Source organism: Haemorhous mexicanus, chromosome Z (assembly GCF_027477595.1).
Source record: "Haemorhous mexicanus isolate bHaeMex1 chromosome Z, bHaeMex1.pri, whole genome shotgun sequence".
Classification (NCBI taxonomy): domain Eukaryota; kingdom Metazoa; phylum Chordata; class Aves; order Passeriformes; family Fringillidae; genus Haemorhous; species Haemorhous mexicanus.
This window is the reverse complement of record NC_082381.1, coordinates 77,802,577-77,815,641: the sequence shown is the minus strand read 5'-3', so window position 1 is coordinate 77,815,641 and position 13,065 is coordinate 77,802,577. Positions and strand designations below refer to the sequence as shown.

Sequence of the window (13,065 nt, the reverse complement as noted above, 5' to 3'; positions counted from 1 at the left end):
CTCTCGCTGCTGAGGGAGAGGAGTCATTCCCCTACTGCACCGTGGGGTCCCTCCTGTGGGAGGCACTTCTCCATGAACTTCTCCAGCATGGCTCCATCTCATGGACAGCAGCTCCCTGCAACTTTCTGCAGTGTGAGTCCATCCCAGGGGCAGCAGCAGCCCTCAAACACTGCAGCACTGGGTCACTCTTCTGTGGGGTGCAGTCCTTCAGGGACAGCTGCTCCAGCCTGGGAGCAGGGCCCTCTTCCCACAGGTCTCCCACAGGCTCACAGGCTCCTCTCAGGCACCCACCTGCTCTGGTGTGGCTCCTCCAGAGGCTGCAGAGGAATCTCAGTTCCAATACCTGGAACATTTCCTTCCCCTCCTCCTTCACTGACCCTTGTGTCAGTAGACTGTTCTTTCACGTGTTCTCACCCCACTCTGCTCTGGTTACAATTACATCTGAACAATAACTTTTTCGTTCTTTCTTCTAAAATATGTTATCACAGAGACATTTTACCATCTCTAATTAGCCCAACCTTGACCAGCAGCACTTCCGTCTTTGGAGCCACCAGGGACTGGCTCTGCTGGACGTTGAAGAAGCTTCTGGCAGCTTCTCTCAGAAGCTATCCCTGTAGCGCCCCCCACTACCAAAACCGAACCAAGCGAAGTCTTTCATTAAAGAGCCCATATTTGGATTTCTGCTAATGCTGCTCAAAATCTGCAAGAGTGGCAACATATGCTAAAGCAGGGTATACATTTGAGCTCTATACAATACATAATATGAGAAAGTCTCATGTCCCATGTGCCCTTTTATAAATGAGGACTTTCATTTTACTTATGGACACTATACATTTCTTTCTGAACTAACTTTTGTCAGGATTTCCCTTTCACTTCCCTAAAAAGACTACAGACCTATTACACATACTTTATAATGACCATTAAATTTATATTGAAGGAAAAACTTGTATACTTTTCAGGCATTCAATTAAAGAGTGAAAGTTATCTCCTCCTTTATGAGACTGATTCTTCCCATAATTTCTTTCTATTAGAATATTCTACAACATACAGTGTCAAATCTTTATGTCCATGGCATAAGATAATTTATACTTTTGTATGATAGGGGATTATAATTCTCCTCTGTTGACAGTGATTCTGACAATTTTACATTATGCTTAGTGAGAAAGTATTTCAGAAGAATTCTTTTCTCTTTTCTTATCCTCAGAAGTTGTAGTAGTATTGAAAAATATTCTAGAAAGATATATACCTGCGCAGTGACCTGAATTTTTCTGTTTTGTTTTGGGTTTTTGCAGGATCAGGAAGCTGCAAGACATTGGCATCTGCATAAAACAAAATTGCTGTGGGCAATTAAGTGTTAAAACTTTTTTTTTTTTCAGTTTCTCAGAAAACTTAACATTTGTAATGGTAGACAGTACCATCCATGCATTGTGGAAAGTGTGTTCTATACAGTACTATCAATTAGGGTAGACTGTTGTGTTACTTATAATTTTGTAAGAGAAGAGCAATGTGTACAGTACAGCTGAGCTTCACTTTCCTGGTCAATTGGCAAGAAAATAAGAAATCCATTTGCTGTTGTCATCAGAAACTTAAATTATTAGCTAGTTATTCAGAAATTAGCTCACAACTTTGCAGATTTTTCTTCCCTGCTAAATTGAATACTTCTGTTGGATATTTTCTTCTGCGTTCTGATATAATTACTATGCTATTAGTCAATGATTGATAAATGCATGTCGTGCTCCCTGCTGTAGTTTTCACCCATGATTCACAGAAGAGGTTTTAGAGGAAAATCTATTCTCTTTTGACATTTTCAAACCGTATCTTTTTTTTAGAAATAGATTGTCCAGTTTATTTGAACACTTGTGCATGCTTTTCATTAGTTTATTTCTTGATACACAGATGTTTTGGACTTTTTAATGTTACTTTTCTCTGCTTGCTGATGTTTTCAAGCTATGTTACGTGCTGCACATGTATCAAGATTCTCAGTCAATGCTGTTAGTACAGAACTGAAGATGGTTTTAAGTTAGAAGTTTCATTGCTGACAAAGAAAATTTTTTTTCTGGCTGGAGAATTTAAAGCCAAAAATTATTCTTCTACTTTCATTTTGATTATTGAATATTATTTTTAAAGGATTCACAGTTTCTCTTTGTTTGTTCTGGGATTTGTATTTGTTAGATAGTAGTTGGGCAGTTAAGCATCAAGCAATCCTTATATTAAGCCAGTTATCTACACAATTTCAGGTTTTTCAAAGGCCAGAATTTCTACTCACAATTTGTACATCAGGGTGTTTTTTATATATATATATGTATGTATATATAAACCTAATCAGTATTATATGTCTTGTAGGCATGCTTTTAACTCTTGAACTCATTCATTTTGGGGTAAAAGAATAATACCACTTTCTACTGTAACATCAGCAACTGCTAGGATCTGGGTGTTTCAGTGTAATATTGAGGAAATAAAGGTGTTTTCTGGATTTCACCCTTTTTTAATTTTTCAGTGACAGAGGGTCATCATGCAAGATCACAGAAAGAAAACTAACCAAATCAGTCAGTCTCTTTTAAAACCAGTCTTATTCTGATCTTAATATTTTTCTACTTTGTAACTAATTGGTTAAAAAATTACTAATGCTTTACAATTATGCAAACAACCGACATCAATGTATTTTGTATGTGGACATACAGATTTTCAGATGGTAATTATGACTGTGCAATATTCTTGTTTATAAGCATCTTTCTGCTTCTAACAGGTTTCAGGAGGAGATGATGAAATTCAACAGCTCCAAAAGGCTTTACTGGATTATCTGGATGAGAACACAGAAATTGATGCATCATTAGTGGTAAATTTCAGCTTTCTTTCATCAGCGATGTATATAAATAATTTCAGTAACATGTACGGAAGAAAATTATTTTTTATTATATATATTTGTGCTTCAGTTAAATTGTCACCCTAACATATACTGTTGATTGTGTTTTCCTAAATAATGTTGATGCATTAGATTCCCTAAATTTCATTATAAATCTGTTAATTTTCTTTTTCTGTATCTGTTGGTTTTGTTTTCTGTTCATACTGTCTATTTCTCCAGTTTTCTCGGAAGTTTTATGTAGCTCAGTGGTTCCGTGATACAACTATGGAGACAGAAAAAGCAATTAAATCTCAGAAGGATGAGGATTCGTCTGAAGGAACTCATCATGCAAAAGATGTTGAGACCACAGGACAAATCATGCATAGAGCAGAAAGTCGCAAAAAGTTTCTTCGCAGCATCATTAAAACTGCTCCATCTCAGTTCAGCACATTAAAGTATGTTTCAGTACCACTTTCTTCTTTATTAGCCATGCATTTGATGTTTTAAATAATTTTTTTGTGAACATGTCCTGATTAACACATGGAATTTATTTCAGGATGAATTCTGATACTGTGGACTATGAAGATGCATGTTTGATTGTTCGCTACTTGGCCTCTATGAGGCCGTTTGCCCAGAGCTTCGATATTTATTTGACACAGGTAAATTGTGACTGGAAGTCTTAGTATAGTGAGAGACAGTTGCATTCTAGTTCCAAACACTTTCACAGCTATATGTTATTATCTGTCCATTGTTGAGCAGAGGTATTTACAGACCATGATAACACCATGTGCTTTCATATTCTGTGTTGATGGTAAAAATTATTAGGTTTTGTTTTCTTGCATGTGTTTTGTATGTTATAATGTGCACAAATTATTTTATTTATTCATGTATGGTTATGGCTTAATCACAGTATGCACACAGTAAGAAGATCATCACAAAGTGCTGAAATAATTTTCATAGCTTCTGTAAAATGCTTATTCCTTTGGTAAGATTAACACATGAAATTGAGCTTAATTTGATATGAAAGTAAAAGCTGGATTAGCCAGTTGATTGCAGTGCACATTGCTGTCACTTTGGAACCTGCTATTTAACCAGTGTAGTTTCTTGCTTTTTCTGGGAGAAGGGCACTAACGCTGGCACAGTGACATGTTGGAAATTCAGTACTAGTTTAGGTTGCACTACTTAAATTGGTCTGCATACAGAGCCATTCTTAGAATGCCCTTGTCCAACTTTGCTGTTAAAAGAACCATGGCAAAAGCCACAACTGAATGACAAAAATAGAATTTAAATTTAGAACCTTATAAACAATTTTAGAGAAGTATAAAATCTTGGTAAACATTCATGTTTGGTTTTCAGTGACATGAAACATCACTTGTATGCACCTTTTTATTCTCTGAGAAGATAAACTCAACTTTTAGTTATTACTATTTTAGTAATATTATTTGTTTGTTATTGTGGTGCATTTTTGCTCGTAATTATTACTTGGTACCTTCCCAAAACAATAGAATCTTTGTTTTTGTTCTCTTCTAGATTCTGCGTGTACTTGGTGAAAATGCAATTGCTGTTCGAACAAAAGCCATGAAGTGTTTGTCTGAGGTTGTTGCTGTAGACCCCAGCATTCTAGCCAGGGTAAAAAGGAAAATATCTACCATGCACATATCACCCTTAAAATAAATTTTTATTTCTTATTCTGAATCTTTGTTTCATCTGTTCTTTTTAGCTGGATATGCAGCGAGGAGTTCATGGGCGGCTAATGGATAACTCCACTAGTGTACGAGAAGCAGCTGTGGAGCTGCTTGGCCGATTTGTGCTCTGTCGTCCTCAGCTTGCTGAGCAGTATTACGACATGCTGATTGAAAGAATATTGGTACGGTGACTTGTGGTACTTATGGTAAAATAAGTGGCATTGGAAAATTTGCTTTTAAGTGAGCCTGTTAATTAAGTTGGAATTGTTTGAATGGTGAGGCATCATGATTTTAAGGACAGCCTTGTCAAATGCACCACTTGCTTCTAGGGAAAGATGAACTTCTACAGAAAGTCATACATTGCTCAGATTAACTATGACATGGCTTAAGCCCAAGTAGAAGTTTAGTGCACATCAGGCAGCTCCTCACTCAATCTCCACATCTCTTATCCCCACTCTTGTGGAATGAGACAGAGGGATTGCAGTAAAATGTACATGTTGAGATAAGACTATTTAATAATTGAAAACAAAGTAAAATACAATAAAATTATAAATAATGATAATAGAAAGGAAACAAACCATTGATGCACAAAGCAGTTGCTCACCATCTGCTGACCGATGCCAGAGCCCCGTTCCCAAACCTGGATTGGCTATGCTTTCTAACAACTCCCCATAGTTTATATACCAGGCATGACATTCTGTGGTGTGGAGTATCCCTTTGGCCAGTTCAGGTCACCTGTCCTGGTATGCTCCCTCCCAGTTTCTTTTGTCTACCTCCTCATTGGCAGAACATGAGACAAGAAGGGGAAAAAAAGTCCTTGACTTGGATAAACACAACTTAGCCAAAACCAAAACATCAGTGTGTTATCAACACCATTCCCATTCTGAATCTAAAACACAGCACTGTAACACCTACTGAGAAGAAATTAACTCTACCCTAGCTTTAACCAGGACAAAGTAAAATAAGGAATTTTGCTGCATATTTGAAGTCTGAAATATGGATCATTGAGGGCAGCTTTTCTATGCTATTTTAAGTGTTTTGAAAGGTGTATTAGTTTTTTTACAAAAAAGTGGGGTTTTTTTCTAGGTGTTCGGTATTAATTTAACTGTTGGATAACATTAACTTCTAGTATCCACGTCAGGATTTTAGTCAAGTACTACACATTTGCTATAGTTACATGATAAAACAAGTTTGTGAAGGCTTTTGGAGAGAAGTAGGTCATGTGCATACAATACTACAGAAAGCAGTTGAACATGACGTTCAGATTCAACAGATTCTGAGCAAGGTGATATGAAATGAAGCTCCTCATCTATCTCCTTAGATGAAGCCTAGTAAAATGGAAATGACTGCCTGCATGTATCTTATCCATAAGCTTTATCCAAAGGCTTAAAGTAATACTATCCAAATCTATAGGGAATCTTGTGTGTTCCAATAAAGTAGCTAAAGCATCACCATATCTGGCATAAGTTCTTGAATAAATGAGTGGACTGCAACATCATGAGCTCTTAGATGGGAGGGTATAGATGGAGAAAGTGTTTCAGCATTCTGGGACCTCAGCCAGAACCATTAGAACAAGTTATGCTGGGCTTTTGTATAAATGAATTCCAGAAGATTTTAGTTGCCTTTTCTAAATAAATTTTGCAAGTCAAATTGGGTGATCTTCAAATATTAATTAATATAGAACATAAATTAATGTCTCTGATTTGTTTTCAAGAGTGTAATTATTTTCTCTTCATAGGATACTGGTATCAGTGTCAGAAAAAGAGTCATAAAAATACTTAGGGATATCTGCATTGAACAACCAACCTTTCCCAAAATTACAGAAATGTGTGTGAAAATGATTCGAAGAGTCAATGATGAAGAAGGCATTAAGGTAGAATGAAACATATCCTTCAGAATTTTAATTATTTCCCTGTTTTGACAAAATTAAAAAAGTATTTCATTTCTCCTTTGTAATAGTTATGAATTATGAATTTTTAAGAGCTGATATTTTATCTTTCTGTAATTCTCTTTGACTTACTTCTCTTTCTTTTCTATCCTCTGTTTTCTGTATCTTCTTGCTGACAATCAAAATATTTTAAATATTTTCCAGAGATTATTTTTCTTCTTGCAAGTATTTTCTCTTGCTTCTCTTCTCTAACATGTGAAATTGGCATTTAAAACTTTGATTTCTGCAAATCAATAGTTTTTAAGTAAAAATTAACTACTTGACATTCATATATGCCATGTGTAATTATTAAAGTTATAAAGTATTAATCTGTGCTAATGTTCAGTGAGGCAGTTATTCCCCCTGAAATGTTGCTTATGTGCTCATACTCTACCCTTTGTGTTTGTGCCCAAAGGGCACAAACCTAATATGTGTTAAATCATAAAGCTGACAATTATTATCTTGTTTAATTTGACAAAATAATTTAAAAATTGTTGTAATTAGGGACACAGCTTTTGTAATTTTGTATCACACTTTCAGTAAAATTTAAAAATTTCAAAGCTGCAGCAGATATTTTTACCTCTTGAGGTATATTAATGTAAAGTGGATTTCTGAGAAGACTGTTGATCAATAAGCAGATGAACAGCTAGAGCCAGCGTGTTGCTGGAAAGAGAGGATGACCATGTTCTCTCCCCTCCTTCCTCTTACCTTTCTAACAATAAGAAAAACGGAGGCATAAAGTTCAATGTGCTTTTAACAGTTCCAAGCAAGAGAAGTAATTTTGGAATTATTTTTATTCACTTGCATTCTAATCTATATTGTTCTTCATTCAAAAGCATTGGAAGGTAACATACTTCCTATATTTGAGTGTAGAGACTTGGCTTCTCTCTCTTTCCCACCTTGTCACCGCTGTTTTTTAAACTAGGTGGTAACTTTGTTTTCTGCAGCATCAGTTCCCATTGTTTCATTTTGCTGAAGTTTGGCATGAGATCAGTGTAAGTCCTGTATTAGTAGATCTGGGTCTGTCTCAGATAACATTTCCTACTACAGTCTCGTTTTTGTAATTCCTTATGAAAAGGCACAGATCATCAGCACATCTGTCTACAGATGTATTAGAAATAATACTAGTGTAAGTTTATTTATTTCTGCTAATATTTTATATTTTCCTTCAGAAATTAGTAAATGAGACATTCCAGAAGCTCTGGTTTACTCCAACTCCACACCATGACAAAGAAGCAATGACGAGGAAAATACTAAACATCACTGATGTGGTATGTTAAACCAATCTGAGTTGTGTGCAAAATTCAGTTTTGATTTTAGTGTCTTAGGAACATTATCTGTATTTTTTTTGAACACAAGAATATGTCAGATGGTTTCCCTTTTTATATTTCCTGGCATGAAATGTACACCAAAAAGTATTCATGTGATTGAGCAGGCTGTAGGAAATTTTAAATGCTCATTAATGTGCTGGCAATAATAACTGTGACCACGCTATATTCAGATTCTATTAAGTACTTGTTCAGTAAAAACACAACCAATTTCTATTGTATATAACATTCTACAGGAATTGCTAGCAGCCTATAGTTAAGCCTACCTAAGAACTTGTCTCTTAAAAGAAAATTTTCCTCAAACAATTGATAACCTTTATTTGGCAAAGTTAGTAAGCTGTTTTAATAAATAGAGGGGCATGTTTTTACTCAGAGTAAACTGGTGTCTGCATAATTGTATCTTACTATTTAGGAGCAGCAAATTAAATAGCATATCTCCAAAACAACAAAATCTATTTTAGATAAAATTGTTGTGAAAATACATTGTATAAAACCACTGTGCTGAAAAGATGTTTTAATATAAATTATTTTAAGTACTAATTTTCAAATTTAAAAAACTGACTTAATTACTTAAAATTATAGGTTTAAACCTCGTTTTACTTTACAGTTTTTTTTAAAAAACTATTGTCTAGTTTGCATTTTTCCTGTCGGAGAAGTCAGTCAATTTGACTTCTGTTTAATTCTCAGTTCTTTTGCAAGTTCTAATTTGAACCACCTGTTTGCTGTTCCTGATATATTATACCAGTGAAGGCTTGTTCTGTTTATAAAAAAACAAGAGTGTATATATATATATGTATATATATATATATATATATATATATATATATACACACACACACATACACGCATACATATACACACACCTAAATAACAGGGGTGTATTGTGTGTGTGCAGGTACTTTTCTCTGTGCGCAGAGACTGGACACAAGGGAATGACCTGAAGTTGTGTCAGGGGAGGTTTAGATTGGGTGAAAGCAAAAAGTTCTTCCCCCGGAGGTGGTTGGGCCCTGGAACAGGCTCCCCAGGGAAGTGATCACAGCACCCAGAGTTTAAGATTTGGACAATGCTCTGTGACTCTTGAGATGTCCTGTGCAGGGCCCGGGGTGGAACTTGATAAACCTTGTGGATTCCTTCCACCTTGAGAGATCTTCTGGTTCTATGATACACATGCCTGTCTGCTTTCAAAGTGTCAGAATTATATTTATACGTAAATTTGTGCGAAATTTTCTACAAAATGGAAGCTTATCTTGCACTAGGGACAGCAATCTCCAGTGAAGCATGTGGGCTTTGTGTTGTATGAAATACAAATTCTAGAGTCACTAAAATGGTGGGAGCTATTTTTCAAATACAGAAGACAGTTTCTGGTCTCTATTGTTCTTAATGCATATAGAGATGTATGCATGTATGCTGGTCTTTTGAGATGATATCTATATTGAAATAATTTTTCCTCAGATGCCTTGTTTATTAACCAGTTTATTCTTAAAAATACTTATAGGTTGCAGCTTGTAGAGATACAGGGTATGATTGGTTTGAACAGCTTCTTCAAAATGTAAGTAATGAATTTTGAATATATAGTACAATCATTGTTAGAATTTTAGTGTTCCTTTTGCTTCTAAAACACATAGGATGGGAACTCCAACAGCAGTCCTAAAACAGACAAATTCAATTCCTGCTCTTTAACATCTGACCTTTTTTTCTGTCCTTCTCGGTGCAGTTTTCTTTGGCATTAGTTTCTATCTTTGCAAGTGATCTATTAAAAATACTTTGCTTCTTGATTTTGGGAGGAGTATCACTTGTTTGTTTAATTTGATTAGTTCTTCAATAACGACTCACATAACACAAAGCCCACAGTTAAGATACTTAATTCTGAAATAAGGTATCTAGTGATGTCAGGTTTTGTAAACAATAGATAAATGTATTTTCACATCCAATGTATTCTTACACAATTTATGGAAGTAGTGAATCTCAGAGTATAAGTTAGTTCTGCATTATATTCTACTTATATCTAATACCTATATTTCTAAGAATTGAGCTTGGTTAGTTTTTATCTCTTAACCTGTGTTATCACTCTCTACTTCTTGCATGCCCTGGTTGATTTTCAAGCAAGAAAATCCTTTGATTCTTCTCTTTCCAGGAATGTCATGAAAATAGGTTATCAAGTAAATCAAAGGCTCTTCAATAAGAGCCTCTTCTCTGAAGAAAAGGCTGTAATATGGTCTCAGTCCTTCTTAGATACTAGAAGAATCTTCATGAACTCAATTTTAGTACCTAAACTTATATGTAAAAAGTTTAAATAAAATGTTGATGTACAGCTATGTTAGATCCTCTTTTGGTATTTTAGCTTAGTATCAAAAACATTTGTTTTCAATTTGCACTTTATTTCTCTAAGCATTTTCAAAAACTTCTAACTCCTGCTAGTTTCTGCATTATTTCATTAAGCATAAAGCAGCTTTCATCCCGATGCAAAAAATAAGAAGAGCTACTATGGATTTTTATTACAGTTACTTTTTCTTTTCTTATATTGCTTTTATACTTCCTGTAATTTTTTCTTCACTATGTAAGTTTTATGGAGAATTAAATACTTTTGTATTCTAAAATCCTTGTGTATCTGTAGTAATTGTTATAAAACCAGCATATACTCTATGCAAATTAATGCAACTTTAACACAAAACCATTTTCTTTTTCATCTGCTATAGCTGTTGAAGTCAGAAGAGGATGCCTCATATAAACCTGTGAAGAAAGCCTGTACGCAACTTGTTGACAATTTGGTTGAGCACATTCTTAAATATGAAGAATCTTTATCAGGTAATAGTATTTAAAATTCAGCTAAAATCTTTTGATTTTTTTAAATCATACTGTAACAGTTGTTGAAGTCACTTCATTGCAAAAAATTACTGTTCTGGAATTCCTGTTAAAAGCTGATTGTAATAAATCATTGTTCTTAACTGATGAAATTTTAAGTACTGTGTAATAATAAAACTTCCCTAATCTTGAATAGCTAACCACAATCATAGAACTACTTTTAAAATAGCTGGTTCAAACTTTCAGATCACTAAAACCAAAACTATTACTGCAAATTGTATTTACATTAGTAGTTCTGTATTTGTAATCGGAATCATTGGCTGGGCTAATCTAACATTTACAGTAAGGAGTATAAAAACTGTTGATGTCTTTGATGCATCATTGCTTCTTTTTTCAAGTCTTTGGTAGTCAGATATAAATGTTAACACAGTATGTTCCCATTTCTAATAAGAACCTTCTGTTTTGATCTTAAAAGAGATGCAGTGAAAGAGATACTCAAACAGTGTCTAGGCCATATGTTTTTCATTGCTTAAACAGTACTTGGTCTTACCGTTCATTTTTGTTTTCTAATCTTTTGCAGATTCTGACAATAAAGGTGTGAACTCGGGTCGCTTGGTTGCTTGCATAACCACTTTGTTCTTATTCAGCAAAATAAGGCCCCAGCTAATGGTCAAACATGCCATGACCATGCAGCCATACCTGACCACTAAATGTAGTGTAAGTAGAGACAATCAGTCTTTTCCCTAGATATTTGAGCCTGAAAATGAACATCTGTCTTGTATAGTTGATGAAATTTAAGGTAGGAAAAGGAAATTTAAAATTGTGGAGTTTTTTCATGAGCATCATAGCTTTGGAAGTTACTAGATCCTTTTGAAGATCCCTGTAGCTTTTAAAATGTTCTCCCTCACATTCTACCTCCATATTTTGCAACCAAATGAAACTGAAATCTGTGCTGCCTCTTTCCCAGTTTTTCCTCCATTCAGGAAAAAGTTTCTTAGAATTGCTTTATTTTACAGTCACAGTCTTAAAAGTAGTTAATGTTTAACGTATGAATTTTAAGATTTAAGGATAACGTTCCATAAGATAGAGTGATCTAGTATAGAGCAAATATATGAGAAGAAAAAAATCTTATTTCATCCTTTTCTAGACTTCATTTCTCTAGCTCTAGTGCTCTTGTATTCCCCTGTAAGACATTTTAGAGAGCTCTAACACTGAAACCCTCACCCAGTCAGGTCTCTGAATCTGCAGTGGTTTCTGCTATTTTGATCTGGCCCTCTGACTGGTTAAAAGGAGCAGGGACGGGGTCATGCACCCATTGCTCAAGGATGATGAGCGTGAGTGGGTGGCAGCAGTGCCTTTCAATAAGTGAACTGCCCAGGGCAGGCTTAAAGGGTAATTATTACCAACTTAGATTGTGGATACAGCCTGGCATTTTGCAGGCATCTTCCACATTCTCTAAGCATGTTTACAAAAGGCTCTTAGAGCTGCTTCTGAACAAACAGTATAGGAAAGACTTAGCTAAATATTTACTTGTTGCAGCTTGTTTAGTGGATTGCAAATGGTTTGTTTTGTATTTACACATGATTGAGATGAATCATAGAATTAACATTGACAGCTTGAACATGTCAAATAGCAAATAGCTTCATACTACATTCAGGATTTATACTATCCTAATTAGCAAGCTGGATTTGTCAAAAGTCAATTTCTAGCAGCATATATCTTTATCAGATGTTTTCCATAGATTCCATAGAGTCATGATAATGCAAACCAGTAGTAATATTAAGTGTAATTTCCCCATTTGTGCACATTATTACCTTTTGTTTAAGGTGTATTAAGTCATAGCATAACTTCATTTTGTTGCTGATACCTTGTTTTCAGGTGTTGAGTCTTCTCTAGTGTGCATATCTCAGGAAGAGTTCCTAGATTTCTTGTAAGACTCCAGAAAATTATCCGATCCAAAGGTTTTCAGGTCTGACACAGCCTTTATAAGAGATGTAATTCTGCTCATCCAGCTTTTTTTTCCTCAGAATGCCTGCAGTAAACAGAAATAGATTTCATAACAATATGTAGCAGATGTAAAGTATATAAATATTCTTTTAGATGTTTACCAAATATCTTAATTAAGTGGGAGTTTTTAACTGTCAGTGCATATTAATAGTACTTAGCTTATCCACGGCCAGAAGTATTAAATACTATAATTGCTGTTGTTTCAGACCCAGAATGATTTCATGGTGATCTGCAATGTTGCAAAAATCTTGGAGCTTGTAGTGCCACTAATGGAGCACCCAAGTGAGACCTTTCTTGCCACTATCGAGGAGGACCTCATGAAACTCATCATCAAATACGGCATGACAGTAAGTTTCTAATTGCTGCTGTTCTATTGATTCCATTTCACATGACTTTGGTTTAAAGACAGTCTTGTCTTCATTATGAGATAACTTTTGATGAAACATTTGAGTCATGAAAATCAGTGTACTGGGT

General features: G+C 35.0%; 1 protein-coding gene across 8 annotated transcripts in view; it reads left to right on the top strand.

Moving 5' to 3' along the window:
* NIPBL (NIPBL cohesin loading factor) overlaps positions 1-13,065 on the top strand; it is a 157,709-nt gene that overhangs the window by 130,408 nt on the left and 14,236 nt on the right. For all 8 annotated transcript variants that reach the window (XM_059836606.1, XM_059836613.1, XM_059836610.1 and 5 more), the window contains 11 exons: positions 2,747-2,836; positions 3,083-3,297; positions 3,399-3,501; positions 4,373-4,471; positions 4,563-4,709; positions 6,266-6,400; positions 7,627-7,725; positions 9,278-9,331; positions 10,479-10,587; positions 11,165-11,301; positions 12,798-12,938. In XM_059836606.1, coding sequence (XP_059692589.1) covers positions 2,747-2,836; positions 3,083-3,297; positions 3,399-3,501; positions 4,373-4,471; positions 4,563-4,709; positions 6,266-6,400; positions 7,627-7,725; positions 9,278-9,331; positions 10,479-10,587; positions 11,165-11,301; positions 12,798-12,938 — 1,329 coding nt within the window. The remainder of the gene's footprint in view (positions 1-2,746; positions 2,837-3,082; positions 3,298-3,398; positions 3,502-4,372; positions 4,472-4,562; positions 4,710-6,265; positions 6,401-7,626; positions 7,726-9,277; positions 9,332-10,478; positions 10,588-11,164; positions 11,302-12,797; positions 12,939-13,065) is intronic.